Raw genomic sequence first — 22,412 nt, 5'->3', positions numbered from 1 at the left:
GGCCCCCGCGCCCCCGCGGCGGCTGCCAAGACGCAGAGTGGCCAGGTGTACATGTGGGGCCAGTGCCGGGGCCAGTCCGTGACCTTCCCCCACCTCACCCACTTTGCCTGCACTGACGATGTGTTCGCCTGCTTCGCCACCCCCGCCGTCATGTGGCGCCTGCTCTCCGTAGGTGAGCTCCAGCTCCCGCAATCCGTGTGTCCATTGGTAGTGATTAGCACAGGATATTGCTTCCCTGGCAGGCCTCTGTTCCAGGGAGGGTCAGCAGCTAGTTGTTTTTTGCTTCTGAAGAAAACAGTCTATTTCAGCAGCTGAGGATCCAGGATAGGGTTAACAAGGTTGTTGGCCAGTGTACATCCAAAACAAACACTGTTTTAACATTGCACGATGAATATTTTGTATTTCTTACATTTGTGTTGTTTCAACTCCAGCTCAGGTCCAGGAAGGAATCCTGAGTCATTTAACAAAACTTTGGGGTTTTTTTTCCTCTTAAAACTATTCCTGCTTGGAAGACTGCTCCTGAGGCTTGTTTTCTTGGTATCTAACAACTTTGGATTTTAAGTGTCATCTCTAGCTTCCCCTCATTAGTATCAGCCCTTCTAATATGACTATGAAGGAACAAATCTCTCCCCTATGTTTCATGTTTTGAAAGTAACAGAATTCCAAGTTTTCATTTTGTGAGATGATTTGTCTCAAGTCTGTTTATTTTGACTTTTGTCAAAGACAGACAGGCTTGTAAATAATAATCCCTGTAAAACAAGACTCTTACGTAATTGCTTTTTCTGTTGGAACTCTCTTCTTATACTGCCTTGGATTACCCTGTGGGATGCAGTCTCTGTGTCCAACAAATAAGCTCAAACCTTTTTTCTTTATTTTCTTCAATCCACATGCTGCTAATTCTTATTTGACCCCAAATAGGATATAAAGCACTTAGCTTGCACTTCCTGGGAAACATGAAGGTGTTTTCATGTTCAAAAAAAAAAAGGATGCTTCATCTTACATCTGTTGCCTCAGTTCTCAAGATCTCTTAGGACATCTAATCTATTTTCGTATTGACAACAGACCCTAATTTTGTTGATCCCTGTATGGAATTGTTTTTGGGGAGTGATGGATGACATCCTAAGTAACCTTTCTCCAGTAAAGCCTCTCAGACTTTACTGTTGCATTTGGCTTGTCCTAACCCAGCTCCTCTGTGTTAACTTCTCATTTAGCATGTTACCACATTTGTAGAGGTCCAGATAACACCATCTCACCTGTAGGGGAAAACTGAGTAGAGTTACTAAAGAGAGAGGATTAGCGTGGAGCGGTCTGCTCCTGAGTAAATCTGAGTCTGCTTTTATCCCATTCATCACTTTCTCCGTTCTCTAATCCTCTGCAATATGTGCTGGTCTTACTCTCTCTTGCCTCCACCTCTTGTGGAGGTCTCATGGTTGGCCAGTCTGTTGCCTTTTGCTAATAGTGTGGGCTGTTTAATGACATGTCTTCCTGGTTTCAAGTTCCAGGTTTTTATGAGGTATTTCCAGACTGAGTATAGCCAGGTGTCTGAACTCTATACCTGCACTTTAATGCCTCTTAGCCTTTGGGGATTCTTCCCCACTTACTCTGGCAATCTTACTGAATATTTAAATCAAAAGAATTAATTCTGTGGGCATTTTTAAACCTCCATTTTCCATATGCATGTTTTCCTTTCTCACGTTTTAATCGTAGAGGAGTAAAACCCTCCCTTTTTTGTTTTAATGTGGTTTTTTTGATGTTGTTTTGTATTCTTAGGGAGAGCTAACTCTGTGTAAAGGTTATTGTCCTACTTACAGTTATGATGGCTCTGCCAAAAAATGAATCAGCGAGTCAGGATTGGCTGTGGTGAAGTACAAATCTGCAGCCTTTGTGCAGGACTGAAAGTATCTGGAGTGAAAGTCGATCTACATAGCTTAAGCTAAGCTCATGACCTAGCAAAAAAAGATCACATGAGCAAGTGGAGAGGGATTGGAGCATGGTTTAGCTAGCCCAGAGGAGATGCAGCTTCTGTGGGTGATTCGGGTAAGTCAGAGGAGTGCAAGATCTGTGGCACAAGTGTGACTCGTCAGTTCTGAGTAGTTTGTTCCAGCAGTATTCCTTTTAAAATGTGAAATAATTTAGCGTCCCTAATGGTGAAGAGTGGTTTGTTGATTGTATATGGATGAACAATATACAGTCCTGTGGGACACAGGAGACAGATTACATCCCATTTAGTGGAAATCCACTTATTTTTCTTTTCTGTGTTTCACTTCTTAGAAGCCACGTGCTTTGAAACACTTTTAAGATTCATCAAAATAATGGGTTAAATTAGGTTTTCTAAAACTTTATAGGCCTTGCTTTACCAGAAGCCTTAGACAACTTGTGCTGCAACTCTTGTATGATTTCTTGAGACTCAGAGTGGGACCTCTGTGGGACCAGTGCCATAGGCCTTAGTAGAGGGAGCTGTGCTATCTCTGTTTTAGTCCACTTCCAAAGTTGCTGAGGTTTTGTGTCTTTGGGTGTACTAAGAGCACAGTGTCTGCTGTCTTTCTTCTTCGACAGCACTGCTGCTGGATTTTGTGGTGTTATAACCGACTCCTAAACTGAGTAATTGTTGTCAGTGATAGTTCATGTTAATGAGCCCTGGCGAAGACTTCATCAGCCTGCAGGCTGTATCCAGTCTGCCAGCACAGAAAGGTGACCAAGTAGTGACCTGTTTTCTTTTTAGGCCCAGCCCACACCGTGTCAGTGTGGCTGGAGTGCTGCAGCCCACATTCCCTGTGAGTTCAGGGGTGTTGCAGACTCCCATTAGCAGCACTGTGCAGGTCAGGGGGCAGAGCTGAGCCAGCATGAGCACTGAGCTGCCTGGAGGCTGGGAATCTCATGGGTAGTGCCCACATGGAGATGGAGTTCTCCAGGTACTTTTCATGGTGCTGTGCTACTACTGGGATGGAATGGGAACTGTTGACCACTGCTGCCTGTAACTGTTGTGGAGCAGCCCTTCCCAGCAGGAAATGCTGTTGGATTAATTAATTCTTCCCATTTTGCTGCTTAAGCCAATGGAGCCCTGACACAGATGTTTTCCTTGACATGCTCTTGTTTGAGCTGCTAGCTTTAGTTAATGATGTATGTGTTCCATTTAAGATGCTTTTAATATCTTGTTTTGTTTGTTTGTTTTGAAATTGTTTCTGTAGAGCATGAAGACTTTTTAACAGTAGCAGAGTCTCTGAAGAAAGAGTTTGACAGCCCGGAAACCTCAGACCTGAAGTTCCGTGTGGATGGAAAGTACATCCATGTCCACAAAGCTGTTCTGAAAATCAGGTAGTGGTTGTGTTTCACAGTTCTTGTTTGTACAGAACAACCCCTTAGTATATCATCAAAGGGGCAAAAAAAGTAAGGAGGGAGGAGGAACCCCTAAACTTGTAGTAGGTAGCATCCATTTATCCATAATAGCTTTAAATGAAGTGATTGTAAAAGGGGTGGTCCACATTCATTATTCACTGAGCCTGTTCGTTGTTCCCAGGATAATAAATTATGTTAAGTTGGTCTGATTGCAATATATACACAGATGTTTCTGTAGCATGGACAAAGTAAGAATTTAATCTTAATGCATAACAAAGTCTACAGTGTTAGGGAACCAAAATGTGGACTGCTGGCCCTGATGGGGCATGGTAAAATATTTGTGAGTATTGCAGAGTGCCCCAAGTATGTATTTCAGGGGGACTGGAATGTAACACTCGTGTGTGTGCAATAGTGTTCCAGATGATGTCTCTGTCTCCTAGGTGTGAACACTTCAGAACGATGTTCCAGTCATACTGGAACGAGGATATGAAGGAGGTGATAGAAATAGACCAGTTTTCATACCCTGTGTATCGTGCCTTTCTCGAGTACTTGTACACGGACAGCGTTGACCTTCCGCCTGAAGATGCAATAGGTACTGCTGATGGTCCAATTGTGTCAGAAAGCAGCATCCAGAAAAACTGGGACAGGGCATGTAGAATAAGTGACTAAATATGACTTCTAGTCTAGCCTATAATGCATTTTACTGGTGATTAATTAAGCTGTTTTTAAAATGCTGTTGTAGCAAACTTAACTACAGCAAAAATGGTGCATGTGTAGAAATAAACTGAGAGGAGTTTTGTCAAGGCTGGGAGAGAAACTGTTTCTCTGGGTGAAAATGCTTGTGTATTTTACTAAATTGAGTCAATTACTGTTTAGCATAATATCAAAGAATCTCTATAGATCTAATGGGGAGGACTTGGACAGCAGAGCAATTACAGCAAGCTGTAATTCAAGCCCATATCTTGATAATAGTTTTTTACTCATGTTGTGGTGCCTGCCTCTAGGTATAGAAGTCAGTAGGACAGCTTTCATATTTACAGAGATTAATAGGAGTGTAGCATGAGGTAATAAAAGGCCTTTGGTCACCTGTAATCTGCATTTTCTGAATAGTAACCTACTTGGAAAAAGCACATTATAGAGATAGAGTTTTGCAGGAGCAGAAGCTGATGTTGAAAGAACAGAGATCATTTTACACCTGACTGATATGATGGTGTTTTAATTGCAGGGCTTTTGGATTTGGCTACTTCATACTGTGAAAACAGACTGAAAAAACTGTGTCAGCACATTATCAAGAGAGGAATTACTGTGGAAAATGCATTTTCATTGCTCTCTGCTGCTGTCAGATATGATGCAGAGGTAAACTTCTGAAGTTCGATCTCTTAAATGGGTGGCTGCTTCCTGACTTAAACTGTGGAGAAAAGCAGCTGGTTACATTTTCATATAAGCTCTCTCTTACTTTCATTTAAGTACTATTTGCCACTTTCAGAATTTGAGAATGTTGGACATACAAAAACTGTATTTGCCATGAGGTGTATCTCCTTTTTTTATTTTTGTTTTTCCCTGTAACCCAGTACTGGGAAGGTGAACTAGTATGCAGATAGTTCTGAGGATGAAACACTAACTCTGAAACAAGGGGAGGGTTCAAATACAAAGAAAAGAAAAGTAATATAATGAAAAGCAGTCTTTTTAAGCCTTAAGTTACTTATTTGTAAGGCTGTTTGTTGTGTGATGACATGGTGGTAGGTTGGGGATTGAGTGCATTTGGGATTTGTTTTTGTTGGTGGGGTGGGTTTTTTTTGGCTTTTTTATTTTGTTAGGTACAAATACACTTCCAGTTTTCACAGAATGATAATGAAAGTGTCAGGATAAGAACTGCTTCATGGGCCTTATAAATGTTGAAGACAGAGGAACAGTGTGTGAAAAGGGAGCGAAACCTCCTTACTGTGGAATGTCTGACTTCACTACTAGATCACTAACGTGGTGCTTAGGGAACTAATCGGGAGGTATTCCCAGGCTCGCTTTGGCTGTTTGTGGTATCTGTGCATTGTGTTGGCAACTTTGCAATTGGTTGGTTTTGAACTTGCTTCTTCTGCTTATAAAGCAGTTTTCTGGTACTCAGTAAATCAATTCATTGCTTTTTCTTGTACTTAATTTCCAGCAGCTGGCATGCAGGTTGCCCTAACTTATTTCAGAGCCTTGAAATGTGTTGTTTGTTTGATACATCTCACCCAAAGGCTGTGTTAATGTCTGATCTACTGTGAATAGTGATGTCTTTGATAGAAGTTCATCAAAAATAGGAAGATTCCCACATTTTAGCCTCCAAAGATGGTTTGCAGGATGGGTTTTCTGTGTGTGATTGATTATGCTTGTAAGGGTTGTAAGAAATGCAGTTACTCTGCCTTACCTGCACCTCACTAGCTAAGTGAAGTTAGAACCATATGCTTCAAAGCTGCTTCCAGGAGAGAATGGGTGATGCTGAGGGGTTGGGCTTTAAGAAGTTGTTGGGTTTACATGCTGTAATGCTGGCTGGGGGCTTGGAATTGCTTGGCTGATGTAGTTCATTCAGGGGGGTGTGTGCCTGGAAGACAACAGTTAAAAGAATTCACTAATTTAATATACCTCCATGATGTGAAACTCCTGCAGTTTCTTTTGGTGACTGACTGAAGTGGCTAAAATTAGGTCAGGGTTGGCTTCTCATTGTAGCTTTTAAAATAATCCTTGGCTGTACCTCGTGCCTTTATTCACCTAAGTCTATAATAAGTACAGTTTGCTGGGAATGCATCCATCTGCAAATGAAACCCAGCCTTTCTTTTTATACAGAACTTTAGGTTTTCCAGAGTTACTTACTAATACTACAATTCTGTTTATTGTATGCTTCTGTTGCATTGACTTGGAATATGAATTTTTTAATAAAGCAGTGCAAAATATTGTAAAATGTATGATGTAATTTTCTTTAAAATGCTAGTTAATTCTGTTATTTAAAAAAACCCACAAACATCAGTGTTCAGTTCTAATGAGCTTGTCTTTTTTTGTTGCACAGATGCCACACAAGTCAAGATCTGCAGCTTCAGAATGCCTGGTTTTAGGCCAGGATATATTTTTATATTATTGTTGTGTCAAGAACTCTCACTGGCACACACAGTTGCTCTAGCTTTCCGTATTGACCTTTAGAGAAAACATGAATATTATTCAGTCTTTTGTACCTCATGGGGCTTAGAGAGTTCTGCAAATTTGTTGTCTTCCTGCAGTGCCCAGTCTGCTGAGCAGCCAAGGAAGGGTGTGTTCTCACATACAGAGTCTCCTACAAACATCTAATAAAGAAATGAGAACAGTGTGGGGAGTTGCCCTTTTGTCAGGGCTGCGGCATCCCCCTTACAGCAGCTTAGATCTGCACCACAGAGTAGATTTCCTCCTCAAAGGAGGAGCTGGAAATAATCTGAGTGGGAAGTGTTCTGTGGGGAACCTTACACTGACAAGAACTGTGCCTTGTGTTCTTTAAGAGATCCTCTGCCTGACATCACCCAGGTGCAATGATGGTTGTGAGGCTTTTCTGATTATTACATGGAAGGCACTTCCAAGTAAACTCAAATATCCAGAGCTCACTTTCTGCAAGAATTGCTGTGCTGCACTGTGCTCCAGTACTGCTTTTGAATCACATTTGGGAGACCTGTGAAGTACTTTGTAACACGAGTCTGTTTCTAATGCACAGAAACACCTGCCTAATCTTTGCTGTACAAACTGTCCAGTCAGGATACACGTGCACTGAGCCTGGGGACATGGAACTTCAGGGCTCTAGCTGGGCCCTTCTGTACGCAGGAAGAAACTCAAGCAACCTTACAAATAGATTTGAGTTTATATTATGGAACAAGAGCGCTGAATTTTCTTTATCCACAGTCTTGGTTTATACATCATTACCCCAAGATCTCCTATTTATATTGGGAGTTTCAAAGCTGTCAGTGAACACAGATGAAACTCTTCAAGTGAGAGAACTTAAAATATATATTGCTCAGAACAGCTGATTTTTGTGACTGCTGCTATATAATGAGAAGGAAAGCTTAGTACTTCCCCTTGTAACTGCATTTACATAGTGAAATATGTGGGTAGAATTATTATTTTCTGTTGCATTTACATAGTTACTGTTGGGGAGGAAACACTGAGAGCCACTGGGTGTGTTTGTCTAATTTGCTGCAAAAATAAAACACAAACAGGCGTTTGTGCCTCAATGAAATTTTCTGTGATTGAAAGCAAAGATAGTAACTTTTTTTTTTTCCCCCCCTCTTTAGGACTTAGAGGAATTCTGCTTTAAGTTTTGTGTCAATCATTTGACAGAAGTGACACAAACTACAGCATTTTGGCAAATGGATGGTCCCCTGCTAAAGGAATTCATTGCTAAAGCCAGTAAATGTGGAGCCTTTAAGAACTGAAAAAATGAGGCCGTAAGTCACGATGTTTGTAGGGTTCTTTTTGCAGCCACAACAGAACTGTGTGGGTCAAGGCAAGTGTTACGTGCACCAGAGGCCCTGAAATGCCACAGTGAAAACAAATGTTTCCAGTGCTCAGAGTGAACTGTTGTAAAAACATCAGGCAAAATACTCACTTGCATTTAGCAAACCCAGATGGTGGAACCAGCTCAAGATTTCAGGCAGAGAGGAAATGCTGCAGTGTGCAAAGGATTCCGGCTGGTGTTCTGGACTTGCCTTTCCAGCCTAGGAATCTCAGTTCTAGAACTGCCTGCTCATATTTCCAATTTACTGTTTGGGGTTGGAAAATAATCTGACCTGAGCCACTGAATGATGTCACTTAAATCATTAAGTCCCTGGGATTATAGAGGAGCAAATGGTGCTGTTCTCTCTTCCTGCATTTGCATGACTGTGAATGAATTGGCCATTTGCTGTGTGTAATTAACCAAGTGTATCCAGTGCTTCAAGTGTGCAAAAATAATGTATCCTCAAAGCCTACGCAAGTGACTTTGAAGAAAGGAGTTACTAGGAAAACTAATTTGAAGTAAATCTCTATATTTGGGTATATTTTAATATAAGCTGTAATGTGTACTTTGTGTAATCTGTTCAAGCAATATTTATAATGCTTAATGGAAATAATTCCCTCTTCAGTGACTTCAGATCACATTGGTTCCCTCTGCAGGGGAAGGGAAAGCTGGGTGGGGTTTTGCTTTTAATTATTGTCTAAATTTAAACTACATGTAATAAAATTCACTTTTTTGTACCTCTTCGTTAGCAAACCTTGGATTTTGAAGAGCATTGCAAGCATTTTTGTGTTACATACAGTATCTCTGTTGCTTCATTTAAAAAACCTCATCAAAACAACAAAGGGAAAACACAAACAAACAAAAAATAAAGCCAAAACCCAAGTCACCCTAGACAATGAATCTTGCTGATTTCACTGTGCCTGACAATACCTGTGATCTTGATTTCAGAAATGAGCGAATTTCTTTGTAGGCACCAATTTTAGACCTCAGTGATTCTTTATGGATCTGATTTTTTTTTTACACTAAGTCATCTGTAAGTCAAGCTAACCCTTCAGAAAGTATGTATGGACATCTTCCTATTCTTATTAATAAGAGAGCTCCTTGTTAATGCATTTTTGTTTTAGGTGGGGTTTGTTTTAGGCAGACTAGCTCTGACTGGCACTCAGGTCATGGGCTTGGGCAGTAAATGGGTGGTGTGACTAGGCCCAGAGGGGCAGCAGACAAACTGTGGAAACAATTAAAATTATATTATTTTGTTGTATGAGGCGCACCTAATAGTTTAAGAGCTTGTTTTGAATGCTGTTATTCTGTGCTTATTGATCCCCACCTTCCTACAGAACAAGCTCAAGTCAGGAATTCTAAGTGGTCATGGAGAGAGCACAGCTGTTGTGACAGGAGGCGCACATGTAACACCAAGTGCTGTTTGCCAGTGCTCTGCTTGCCCCTGAGGCAAGGACTGGGTAAAGCATGGCCTGACAGTGTTCACCCTCCTTGGCCCTGTCCTGTGCAGCAGTGGGGACAGGGAGCACAACTCCACACACAGCTCTTTCAAAAAATGTTTAATTTTGTTAACTTAAATCTTTTGTGGCTAAACAAACCTTTTTTGTATTCAAACAATATTCCATAGACAAAACACATGAATGCTGAATCCTTTCTTAATGGAGAAGGGAAGAGCCAGTCCATGGTTTTGCTCCATTTGACACTGTACATGTTCTGAGTATACAGTGCTTTACCACTGCCATTACGGCAGAAACAGCTACACACTGACCAGTCAATAAAGAATAATTTGGCTTTTTTAACGGATCTCTTGTTTAGAATCCAGAAGGCTTCTCTGAGTGCAAGTTCTGCTCATTTATCTTTGGGAAAGCCAAAACAGCACTATGCTCCTTCAAACATCGCTGCCCAGACATGGACAGGGAGGCAGCTATTTATTGCCCAGCCAGGAGAGGGTTCCCACAGTTAAAGTGACTTTAGCAAGTGTTCTGCGGCAGCTGAACACTCCTTGGCTCTGTTGAGTTTTTGCAAAAGCTAAATTTAGTTTATAACACTCATTTATATTCCATTGTAAAATCTGAAGATTTGAAAACTTGAAGAACTTGATTGCAATAGTGAGGTATACAAATGGGTGTAACACCCCATTCTTGCACTCATTCAGGCCTTGTCTTGGGGCTGGGGAATTGGACACTGACCCAATTCTGCTCTATGGTTTTAATCATTAGAAAATCCTAACTATTGCGACCATCACAGACAGGGGTTATTCAGACATCGTACTGGATGTACTGGCCGTGTTCTCTGGAGTAGGAGCAATGACTGCTTTTAAGTCCTGCAGCAGCTCAATCTTGTGATCCAGTCTTTTCCTGTTTTCCAGAAGTTCCTGGATTTTTTCTTCTGTTCCTATTATGAAAAAGGGATAAAAAGCTTTTGTTATTAAGGGATAAAAAATTTTATTAGTATACAAAACTGTTACTAATATAGAATCTGTTGCATATTTGTTAACATTGAACATGGAGAGGCTCCGAGTGCTTGGTTTAACCTACACTAAAACCTCTGCCTTTCTGCAGCAATGTCGGTAACCCACCACCCTGCACAGCTGGTGTCTTCACAGAGCTGGACTCTGTGTCTGCTGAGAGAGCCTGGCTGGTGTGTCAGAGAAAGCACAGAGCAGGAGTCACTGCCATCCCTATGCTGAAATCTGTAACAGAGCTTTTGAGATTAAATTTAAAACACCTCAGCATATGTAAAAATTAGTTTAGTTACTAACCCCATGTTAACTGGGATATGAGCTTTAACAGTTCTGTTTTCAGAACCCATTTGTGTGAGAACTCCTCCAACAATGGCTTATTTTAAATCTTTAAAGATACCATCTCTAAATTGCACTCCTAAAGCAAATTTACAAGCCTAATGGATTTTAGCCAACAACAAAATCAAACCTAGAAAGAGATGATTTGGACAACTGCATTCAACAGCTCGATTCTCAAAAACACAGTTCAATAGCATTTATTCTTCTGCTTCTGGCAAAATCATTATTGACAGTATCCTGATGGGATTAACCAAGTTGTTTACCTTATTTGCAAAGCCCTGCTTGACTGCACTTCTGCTTCCCTCTGCTGCTTCCATTTCCCTAAAGATTAGTGAAGTCCGTGAGAACTCAGTAAGGAACCTTGCCAGTATTCAGAAGCATTACCACAACCTTACAGTGTTAATTGCAAGTTTTAAATGAAGCACCTGCTTTGTTCAGTTAACAGGACACACAGAGGTGTGGGTGACCTCTGAGCAGCAAGGCTGGCTGTGAACAACAAACGACTTTCTCAGTGTGTGAGAATGTTGAGCGTTTGGATTCTAATAAGAAGGAAAAGACATTTTGTACAAACTGAACGTATTTTTCCTCTTTTGGGGAAGAAAATGTTGAAGGATGTCTCCAAAGTTGCAATGAGTAGAGTGGAGAAATTCTCTCCAGATGTTTACCCTATGCCACTCGGAATGAGAGAGCCTTAACTGATTTGAAAGAAAAAAAAGAAAGCAAAGCACTTTGGCCCTTTGCTTCCCTGCTCCTTCTTCCTGTGTAGTCAGAAAGCACAGCAGCTGCTGTCTGTGGGTGGATGTGAAAGATGATGGACATGCACACATTTTTAAATACATTACCCAGAGTTGGGTGTGGGTGTTGAAAATGGGCAGCCAGAGCAGCCACTGGGAAATTCTGGTAGCATTCACTGAAGAGGGACCTGGTGCCCCAGCCTAGCTCTGACTGAAAAGAAGCAGATGCCCCTTCCTGCTGCAGCCAGGTGCCATAGATTTGAAGAAGTTGGACATACACAAGTGGAACCAGGGAACAAAACCCTCTCAGAGAGCATTATTATTATCAGAAATAAACAAAACATCCCAGCTGATTAGAGCAGGGTGCTAACAATGCCAAGGTTACGGGTTCAATCCCCATATGGGTCACTTAAGAATTGGCCTCGGTGATCCTTGTGGGTCCCTTCCAACTTAGAACACTCTGTGATCCTGTAATGATTCAGCATTTGGGAGCACTACAGATGGAACACACGCAGCTCAGACACACAGCTCAGTTTCTCCTGCCAAAAGGATGTGGCAGAAATAGAAGTAGTCCAGAGAAAGATGTCAGTGATGGGAATGAGTGGCCTACAGAAGCGCTTCCACAGGAAGGCAGAGAACAGATTTGGAACCTTCCACCTCATACAGGAAATGACCTGACAGGAAAGAAAATGTATTTCTGTAAAATCAGGAATGGCCTGAGGGATGTAGACCTGGAATGACTGCCCCAAGTGCTACAGGGCTCTCAGTGAAGGAACTGCACAAGTTTTTAAAATTAAGTATCATGGCCTTTGTCTCCACAACCTTTGTCTGAATTGCAGAATTTGCTGCTACGAACCCCCTGGAAAAAAATGCTGTCAAGGAGCTCAAAAGCTCCTGGCCAGACTGCTGACCAGCACAGAGGAGAGGGAAGCTGATGGTGGCATCCTGCCCAAGCGGGATGCACAACAGAACTGAAAGCAAAACTAAAAGAAGTTGGTTTTTCTTGGAGGAGAGGACAAGAACCTCCAACCTGGAAACTGCTGCTGAGGCTACAGCATATCCCCTGTGGAAGGTTTTACATGCAGTCAGGCTTGCAGTAAAGGTGCACACTGCAAAAGGACTGTGGATCCCTGCATATAAAAGGGATTTTAAAAAGCCCTTTCAACAGTTACAGTTCAGAGCAGCCTTGCTGTGCTGGCACCTAAGGCTTTGGAACGGGTTTTGCATGATGATCCAAGTAGCAAAAGATAAAATGCAAACAATTGAAGTTAAAGCATGGCAGACAACCCAAAACCATCAGCTTGAGACACAGTGTTTATACCAGTCCTACTTTATGTAGTCCTTGACTTAGTACATCACCACAGAGACTTGCTAGCTAGAGCTTACAAGAGATTACAACAACAGCAACAATAACCAAAAAAAGAAAAAAAAAAAGCAGGTGGTGATTTGCTTCCCTCTCTCCAGTTTCACTTGTAATTAACATGGTTTTCATTCCTTTCTCACTGGTTTATTTTAAAAGCTCCTCTTGGATCAGTTTTGGAACCAACCTCATTATTGACCTTGAAATTAAAAGGCCTCAGAAAAGAAGATTGTGTGGTACAGGAAGAATTGAGCTGCTTGAGTTGTGCAGATTTGGAGAAGGAACAACTTGTACCCATGAGAATCACACGGTTGTGTGAACAGAGGTGCTAATATCAAGAGATTTTCCTGTAAGCTGAGAAGAGGATGAAACAATTGATGCAGCAGTGAAAGAAACAAGTGTGATCCAAGGTTGTGTCACTGAGGAATTCTGAGCAGAGATGTTTTAATGTCCTCAGATGAGGCACTGGTGGAACCTTGTGTCAGACAACTGCAACACTGGACCGTCCCAACTGCTGAAAAAGGAATTTAAATGCAAGAACAGGAGACTGAAGGGAGGAGCCTGGCTTTTTGAGTCAAGTGAAGGGGAAACAGCAAACATCATCTTCACATACTGAACTTCAACATTAGCTAATCCCTTTTCACTGGAATAAATTAAAGCAAAAGTTAGAACAACTGTTGGGAGAGGGAAATGGGAAGCATGAGACTTGCCCTGTCTGAAAAACAGCTTCAGCCTTGTTGCTTCAAACAGCTGAGAGTCCAAGCCCAGAGTTTCCTTCCACACCAGTGCTCCCAAGCAACTGTTCCTGCCTTTGTTTGCATTTCACTCTGAGCACTCTCATCTTGTTTTTCAAACCACAATTGCCCCCCAGTCCAGGTGAGTTCTGCTGGCCTTTGGCTGCTGTGTTTCACTGGAAAGCATTACTCTGACCAGCACTTGTCAGTCAGCAGTAGAGCTGTAATGCTGGCAGGCTGCTGAAGGAAGGGAGAAGGAACCCAAATAAGCTGCAGGAGAGGGGAGTTCCCCTGGGGTGGAGACCCTTTGGCCTTTTAAATCTGTGGAACTTTGAGTTTCTCCCTCCTTCAGGTCAGCCAGCCAAATCTGACATACTGTATTTCTAAAGATTCAGGTAGCCATGGCTTTTATTCAACTGTTTATATAACATTGAGAAAAAAGATCATTGGAATTTTCATTTTAAGTGATTGCTCTATCAAAATTCTCATTAGAATAACTTCAGTGCCAAATCCCAGACCAACTGCTCTTCTGACAGCTTTTCTGCACATACCTGAATGAATATTTGACAGTATATTTTCAAACAGTCCACAGTCAAACAGTGCCATCACTGTCTCTTCATACTCTGGAGAAAGAGATAATTTGAGGTAATACTACTGCGTAAAGGTTTGCAGAGCCTACATTAGAAGTACCACAAAACAGTAATTACTTATTTTCCATCGTACTGACTGCTTGAGGTTTTAACATGTCTTCCTTATCACATAATCTATATTGAGAAAGAAGGATCAAGTTGTCAATTCTACTTTCTTTTTTTGTTTCATACAGAAAATTATTCCCTTTTTGGGTCTGCACCACATGAACAGTCCATTTACAGAAGAGCAATATACTTAAGTCATATTCCACTGCAGTGTGCCAGGACTGTGATGGCAGGGCTGACTGTACCAACTCCTCCTGACAGATCACGTGTGGGACTGAGCTATCCCTGTTTGATGTTAAGAAACATCCAAGAATGCCACCTCAGTTTCATACCTGAGGCTTCTGCTGAAGCAAAATACAAAACGCTCAGAGTTCAACTGACCATTAACACACAAGCTGCTCATGAAGGAAGACTTACCTAGCTGGGACATTTCACTTTCCATGCATGTACTTCAGTTACTTTGCATAAAAAAGCATTCTTTATGCAAAGGTATTACTCCTAACTTTGTAAAACTGGGAGGACAATTGGAGAGCAAGGTTCAAAATTTTCTTTAACTGTGTTGTGGACACAGCAACAACAGACTGGAATTCTTTAAAAACAAAGTATTCATACAAGCTGATAAACTCATAGAAACCCCAGACACTAACAGCTGACAGTAGAGTTGTAACAAATCATCCAAAGCCTTAAAATGTACATACTTAGGGATTTTCACTCAGAAGAGAGTGCTGATATTAACAGACAGCTGGTCCCTCTGTGAAGCTGCAAGAGCAACACAGACTTATGACCTAAGTAAAACCTGGTTCTCTTCAGGACCTCTCTGTTTCTCCAGTGCCTGGGAGAAAAGACTGGACTGAACCTCCCTAAGCTTATGCCAACGGGTAAAACGTGGCTTCAAAAGTTCAAGTCAGAAGGTCTCACTAGAGATGCTAAGTTGGCAGCTCTTACATAATTTTGAGAAAGAAGTTCCTTGGAACTTTCATTTTAAGTGGTCATTGAAAAGGGAAGGTCATTCTCAACCCCCTGCACAGCTGCAGAAATAAGACAGGACCGAGTTATTTAGCACCGCGGCTTCCTTGGGAAGGTGGCCCAGGGCCAAGTGCCTGGCATTCAGATCTGCACCTCTGCTCTGACAGCAGAGTCCCTGCCATGGGTCCCCCAGAAGTGTACCTGTTTCTGAAGTGTTGTCATCCATCAGTTTTTCCTGAGCCAGGTGAAGTGTGTCCAGCATTTCTTCAAATATGTCATCCAGAAGCCCAGCTTGTTTGCACTTCCTAACAAAGTCTATTCGAACTGTTAAAACACAAAAGCATTCTCATTCAGAAGTGATGTGTAAAGTGGGCTTTGCTCCCTCTCTTCAGAAACTAAAACTTTGGCCAAAGCCCTTCCTCCAGTTACAAATACTTTTGCAAATCTCTGGCTCTTCCAGCCACCCACACAGCCCTTTTCAGTGGGAACAAAAAAGTAGCCAGGCAAACATAAGCACTGTTCTGGGTGTATAATTCCCTAAGCTCTAGATTTGGCTTTGTTCATCAAAAGCAAACAGCTCTACAACTCTAAATGTGCCATTCCTAAAGCCTCATGATACCCCCTAGTGATTGGTCTTGTTTGCCTTTCCACCAATCCTTAGGACCACACCACGGACTGAGCTGGCTAAAGCACTAAAAACAGTGCAATAAATGAATCAGTATTAGATTTGGTAAAAATTGAGGCTACTTTTACTCCTAGTGATCCAGGCAACTCAACTTTTTTATTACAGCCCATTTTATATACCTACTTTTCCAGATTTGGATTGATAGGGAAATAACCCTTTATCTCAGAGCAGCAGGTAAGTGACAACTTTTAGTAAGATCAATGCAATGGGCTGTTCAAAAGCAAAGACCTATTGGACAGCTCACGGAAGTCTGCCAGTTTCCATTAAAAACGATGTTACATTTTACTGGAGACATTTGTGAGGAAAGAAATGCCATCTCACTTACACGAGACCCTCTACGACTATTTCAGGATTCTTTACAGGTTTTCTGTTCTTTACAGTGCTAGTGAAATTCAGAAAAAAGCACTGGGCAGCCACCTGCAGTATCATGCCCATACACTAAGCATATCCATAGCAGGGTGAATAAACACCACTAGCACATTCCAAAATTCCAAGTGCCATCAGAATCCCAACAAGCAATTGCAGCATGAGCTTCAGGGTAACACAAAAACTGCAGCACTGAAGGATAGGTCCTGTGATCCATCTCAGTGTTGTAATACCATATTTATGCAGTAAAACACTATATTGTGTTAAGCACCCTATGTACACCCAGGCTTCCAAAGGTAAGATGTGCTGGCACCTCCTCAGAGCACCTCCTCTGTTAACCCCTTCCAGGCTTCCCATTTTAGATTTAACAGTACTGATATGGAGGAGAGGCATCAGGCAGAGGCACCCCTGTCTGCAGGAGACAGCTGAATGCAGCAGCCAGCCAGAGTGGGGCCATTCCCATCTGACATCACACAGGAAGTCTCACTCAGACAAACCACAGGCATTTGTTTGCTGCAGTTATTAAAGCCTGCACATCCTGCAAATCAGACTTCTGCTGCCGCACCAGAGCTTGGAGAGCCACTCGCCTCAGGAGAATCATGAAGATACATTTGCAGCACAGCATTTGCTACCAGCCATCTCTACGCTCTGCACTTTATATAACTGATCACAGTACCTCCTAGGTGCTCCATAAAGTTGTTACCAAATGTCCAAAACATCAGAATAAGGCTCCTTAACACTGAAGTAGTGTTAAAGAGGGCATCCTTTATTCAGGCCCGAGGTCCAGCAGGGGATATTCCTAACCTTACGTGGACACATGACTCTGCATTAAGTGTGTTATTTATATATGCTCCCTACATGCCTATTACATATCTATTACTATAAATCCCACCCCATCAGTCCTTTGTTCCATCTATTACTGCATTCTTGAGCCAGACATCATCTTCTTATCTTCCCACTGTCCTTGTGGGAGAAGCAGTGCTTGCATGCCTTGTTTCTCCGCTGAAAGTTTCACAGGCACAGTAAAAACTGAATTAACCCTTCTGGTATCAAAGTGTGTCTCACCTTTATGCCTGTTGTTTTTTCTTTTTAGTATTCGTAAATGGTTTTCTTCTGCTGTCTCTTCTGTACTCTGTAAGAAAATCAAAACAATGTATTTTTACATCATGCTGACATTTACTGCCATTCTCATTATCACACTTCTGTCTTAGCAGAAAGATAAAAAGCAGTCCACATTTCTGTGAATACAGCTTCTCTGCATGGCTAACAATAGTCCTTTCCAGATATTGCATTTTGAAAATGGAAGCAAAAACTGCGTCAATGCAAAAACACTTTAAGAAAAGCCGAACACCTGGGACACCACCATCCTTAATCACTGCATTTGCAAACAGCAGAGAAGTTAACAAATGCCTACTGGGAACTTCCAGGGCAAATGATGTTTAATTCCCTAGACCTGATGTAATACTAGAAAGGATCTGGGAGTAAAGGGGGGGGGGGTATTTTTGTTTTATTTTGGACAGGATGCAGCCATTCCCTCTTCTTCGTGTCATACCATAGCACTACAAACAATTGTGAAGCTGTCACAGAACTCCACCACTGTGAAAATGCATTGCTTACACAATGGTAAACAGTTTATACCACAGTGATAAATCCTGGAGCCCCTCAGCCTTTTATTTATACTGTACGTATTGATTTCTCAGATTGCTGCCATGGGAGAGCAGCAGAAACAGAACAATTCTGTGGGTAACTGCTCAAATGAATCTCAGTTACAATACCAGGACTATACTTGTAGTCACAGCTGAGAAATTCTGGGAAACAAATACCCTTCCCTTATGACAGTGCTACATAAAACCTGCAAAGATCATTCACATGCACTCACATGACTTCCCTTTAATCTCAAAACCTGGGAAAGGCAGATTTTTTTCCCCCAAGGAAAGCTGACTGCCAATTCTTCTAGAAAGGAGAAATCCCAAACCCTCCAAATGTCAAAGGGAATTCCCATGCATGCTTCTGTAGACCCAAAAGAATCATCTCAAAATTTGAAATAATCCGTATTTACAGGTTTTCTAACAACAGCCTGTAAAACAACTGCCCCTGCAACCACCAGGATGTTTATCTGATAGCTCCAAACCCTTGGGAAGGCCACCTTCACCAGCAGAGCCAACAACTGCCTGATCTGCAATGAAAGTCTGCCACACTTAGCATGAGCACAGGCTCACAAACAAAGAAGTGAAGTTTAAAAAGCCAGGGGATTCATCAACAGCAGTTTTTTGCGGAAGCCATGTCAAGCCCTAAGCAAACCTGGTGGTATAATACTTCCAAAGAAAAGGAGCCCCAAAGGGAAACTCTTTCTGTTTGTGTCAAGATCACAGCCATCGAGCCAGCCTGGTTTGGAGGTTCCTACTGCATTTGTGCCGCGTTACGCGAGGGCAGCGCTTGCTCTGCCTGCAGCAGCTCCAACTGCAGACAGGCTTGATTCGACTGAATGGCAAGATCCAAACAAGGCAGCTGTAGAGGACAAGTAAACTGCTTCTGTGAGGAAGGCCCTTTCTGAACAATTTCAGAATACTTTCATAAATAAGTCCTTTGCTGTAGCAGGTGTGGGTCCCCAGTTTTAGAACTACTGAAATTCAGAATTACCATTTCTTCTGTGATGGTGGGAGATGTCAATGTACGTCTTCTTTTCTTATTAGCTTTATCTAGGAATCAAGAAACAACAAAATAACAAAAGTGACAACCTCAGACTGACCATCACACAACATTCAAATTCCTTCTTTTCCCAAAAAGCTATAAAAGTGAGGCACTTTGGGTGGAAAGGCACGAGTATGTTTCAGCTTCCCCAAACACCTGACATTTCAGCAGAATTCATGTTATTTCCATTTAAGAAAATTACAAGCATGAACCAACCATTAGGAAAAAGTGCAAATCACTATAGCATTAGGATATCTCTTAACCTTTTAAACTCAGTAGATTTTTAATTGTGGTAGAGTGAACTTATTCCTCCTGGCAGCAGTACTACCTCCAGGCAGTAAAAACTGTTTGGCTTCTTTTCCGAACAATTCTCACTTATCTTAATACACCCTCGAAACTAAGACTGCGTAAAGAATTATTTTAGGTGTCTCAAAGACATACAAATGGCATTAGGTTTTTCATCAATATAAGGACCCTCCCAGAAAACCTCCAGAAGCCATTTGACTTGTCAGTTTATTATTATTTATGCTACAAAGTGTTTTTTGTGATGTGGTACGAGACCTCTGAAAAATTATCTGCTTTCACTGGGTCCTTTCCATCAACATGCGCCACACTCTTGCCAACATCATAACCAGCAGCTTTTGGAAACAGCTACAGCATCACCGGCAGAGAAGGACAGCTCTGGGAAGGAGGACATGGCAGGACTAGAGGAAAGCAGAGAAGAGTTCAACCACCCACCAAAACCTGAATGTTTAAAGTACAGTGGGGTTATACCACCCCTTCCCTGTTTAATTCCAGAACCTTTGGTCAGCACTTACTAAGGCCTTTCCTGTTAGAAATCATCCTATTAAGAGGAATGAGGAGCCACTGTTGTACAAGGAGGCTGTGGAAACAAGTTTGCGCTTTGGACACTGCTGCCATACATTTGCATTTTTCACGTCCTGAAAAGAAATCAGTCTCTCTCACTTCATCCAAAATAAACCCGTAAGAACTAATTTGGGGCAGTCTGGGAGCCACTGCTGTAGGTAGAAAGTGTTCCCTGCTGTCCAGCATGATATTTTTGACACATGATGGGATTTTCTGAGCTCTCCCTGATATTTGCTGTAAGGATGCCTTATACAAGATGAACACAGTCTGAAGAGCAGCCCAACTCCTGCCCTGCAGTGTTGGCTGCTCTCCTGCGTTTGTCAGCCTTTACTCTGTCCACATCCAACTTTTCCAGTTAAACAGAGGTTGGAGCATGTTTCCAAATCCAAGCTGCTCTCCCATCCTTGCTGCAGAGCTACAAGGAGAGTTCTTGGCCTCTAAGGCACCTTATCCCCCTCTCAATCACGCAGCAGAGCCCTGACATTTCAGCACAAGAGTATTGTACAACCAGAATATTGAACCAAGAACAAGGGGATCTTCCTTGACCCCATTTTCTCCAAACTCCTGGGGAAAACAGGCCTGAAGAGGCAGCTCCTGCTCCCAACACAACCCAGCACTGGCTCAACCTGCCCTGGGGGAACAACTGTATCACTTAATCGGAGTTGGATCCTGGAAGCCAAACTACTATGTAGCCACAGCACTTCCATCCCAGCCTGTCTGTGTCCCTGCCCTGTGCGGAGCCGCAGCCACCTGCGGTGTCCCCTGCCTGCCCAGGCAGCCCAGGAGTGGGGCAGACAGAGCACCCGCCACCTCAGCCTCCTTGCCAGCTGATACCCCTGGCTATTCCGAGTGCCATGTGTGCGTCCAAAAGCTGCCAAGAAACGAGACATTTGGCTTGGGGAACTAAGCGTCTTTTACCCAACTCTCCCAGTTGCTCCCCACTTCCCAGGGTACAGCTACTCTCAGGAGGTGAGAGAAGCTCATTCTGGAGGCAGGGTAGCCACTGCCAGCAGAATCCATTTACCCCTCATAAACAGAAGGTCTCTAAATTAAGTGCCTCTGAAAGAACTCCTCTAGCAGAAAACTCTCTTCTCAGGGAATATTTTATATGCAGCATTTGAAGACACAAAAACCATCCAGTATCTAAAGGGGGCTACAAGAAAGCCAGAAAGCACGTAGTGACAGAGCAAAGGGAGATGGCTTCAGACTGAAAGACAGCAGGCTTAGGTTAGATATTAGGAAGAAATTCTTTACTGTGACAGTGGTGACGCTCTAGAACAGTTTGTCCAGAGATGTTATGGATGCCCCATCTCTGGAAATGTTCAAAGCCAGGTCAGATGGGGCTTTGAGAACCTGGTCTCGTGGAAGGTGTCCCTGCCCAGGGCAAGGAGGCTGGAACTGGATCATCTTCAAAGTCCCTTCCAATCCAAACCATTCTGTGATTAAACCTCTTAAGATTTAAGCCCTCCTTATGAACAAGGTGGTCTAGTAGGCTGGACCTAATGCCTTAACATCATCTTGTACTGGAAACAAAGTAATCCTGGCCCTGTCCAGTACTTGCACAGGAGACCACCTGGGACCCTGGGCACACCCAACAGACACTGACAACCATTAGACCACAGAAATCAAATTAATTGTGAAAAGAGAAGGAAGGTCAGGACTCAGAATTATGGACAAGTAAAATGCAAAGCTACTAAGTAAACTAGGAAGATGCATGTTAGTGTGGTTAGTGAACCATAGCAGTATCAGATATTAGACCGTATGTCTGCCTAAGACGCTCCAGCCCTCATGACTAAAAGCTTAACAATAATCACCTAACCCACCCCTTAAGTGTCACCACAGTGGAGCAAGACTCTGTCACGAAGATTAACCAAAATTTGCTAGACTTCAGTGGGAGCACACCACTGTCAGCACACGTGCTCACAATTCAGTTGAGCTTAACTTGAAAGTGAAGGCCAGTCTAGGACCCACTTCACTGTGAGCAGAGTTGTATGCATTAGGCTAACAAAGTCCAGCTTTGGTTGGTTAATTCAGTGAGATTCCCAAATACCTCTGAATCAGCAAGGACCAGGACTGCAAAATGAAGCTGCATTTCTGTAGCCCAGGAAGCAATCTTTAAACAGGGGTTGTAAACCTTTTTGTTACACTTAAAAAGCTCTTTGGGATCCTTCAGAATGAAAGGCTCTATTTTAAAAACTACTGCAGTGAATACAGAAAATGCAAATGTGAATGTCTGCCTAACTACAGATAAATCCCAAGGTGACCTCTCCTGTAACAGCCCTCTCCTTGCTAATCTAGCGCAATGTCATGGGTTAGCAAGCATAGTCCCGGAAGTGATGTTCTTGCAAAGAGGTGCTTACAGCTTCCTCTGTGACCTGACAGAACCTATCAGTGGCCAGTTTGAATATGGACAATTCTTTAAGCCACTTAAAATTGTGACCACCTCTGTGATCCACACTTAAGAATAGACAAACCCCGGGGCAGAGCCCCTGTCTCATTTACAGTGCTGGGACAGGTGGCTGTGGGCCCCGTGCAGGGGCCAGCAGGCCCAGCCCAGGCCCTGCTCAGGCCAGGCCAGGCCGGGCCACGGCCATCCTGGAGCCGATGGGCTTGTTCCATCCATGGAAACGCACACCCCCCCAGCTCCCCCTCTCCAGTGCAGCCAAGATACCGCTGAGGCTGCCCTGCCGCG

The 22,412-nt window shown here is 42.7% G+C and overlaps 2 protein-coding genes across 19 annotated transcripts in view; one reads left to right on the top strand and one right to left on the bottom strand.

Moving 5' to 3' along the window:
• The window catches only part of LOC103615159 (RCC1 and BTB domain-containing protein 2), a 468,828-nt gene that overhangs the window by 15,620 nt on the left and 430,796 nt on the right, over positions 1 to 22,412 (top strand). The gene's annotated exons all lie outside the window — the stretch shown is intronic.
• Positions 9,367 to 22,412, bottom strand: part of PHF11 (PHD finger protein 11) — a 25,545-nt gene continuing 12,499 nt past the window's right edge. For 11 of the 13 annotated variants that reach the window (XM_017733626.1, XM_017733627.1, XM_017733629.1 and 8 more), the window contains 5 exons: positions 18,803 to 18,861; positions 17,228 to 17,294; positions 15,313 to 15,435; positions 14,002 to 14,073; positions 9,367 to 10,216 (listed from right to left, as the gene is read on the bottom strand). In XM_017733626.1, coding sequence (XP_017589115.1) covers positions 10,077 to 10,216; positions 14,002 to 14,073; positions 15,313 to 15,435; positions 17,228 to 17,294; positions 18,803 to 18,861 — 461 coding nt within the window. In that variant the 3' untranslated portion in view covers positions 9,367 to 10,076. The other 2 variants (XM_017733624.1, XM_017733623.1) reach the window with 2 other exon arrangements.

The sequence above is a fragment of the Corvus brachyrhynchos genome, unplaced genomic scaffold (genome assembly GCF_000691975.1).
Source record: "Corvus brachyrhynchos isolate BGI_N302 unplaced genomic scaffold, ASM69197v1 scaffold202, whole genome shotgun sequence".
NCBI lineage: Eukaryota > Metazoa > Chordata > Aves > Passeriformes > Corvidae > Corvus > Corvus brachyrhynchos.
This window is presented reverse-complemented; position numbering and strand designations above follow the sequence as displayed.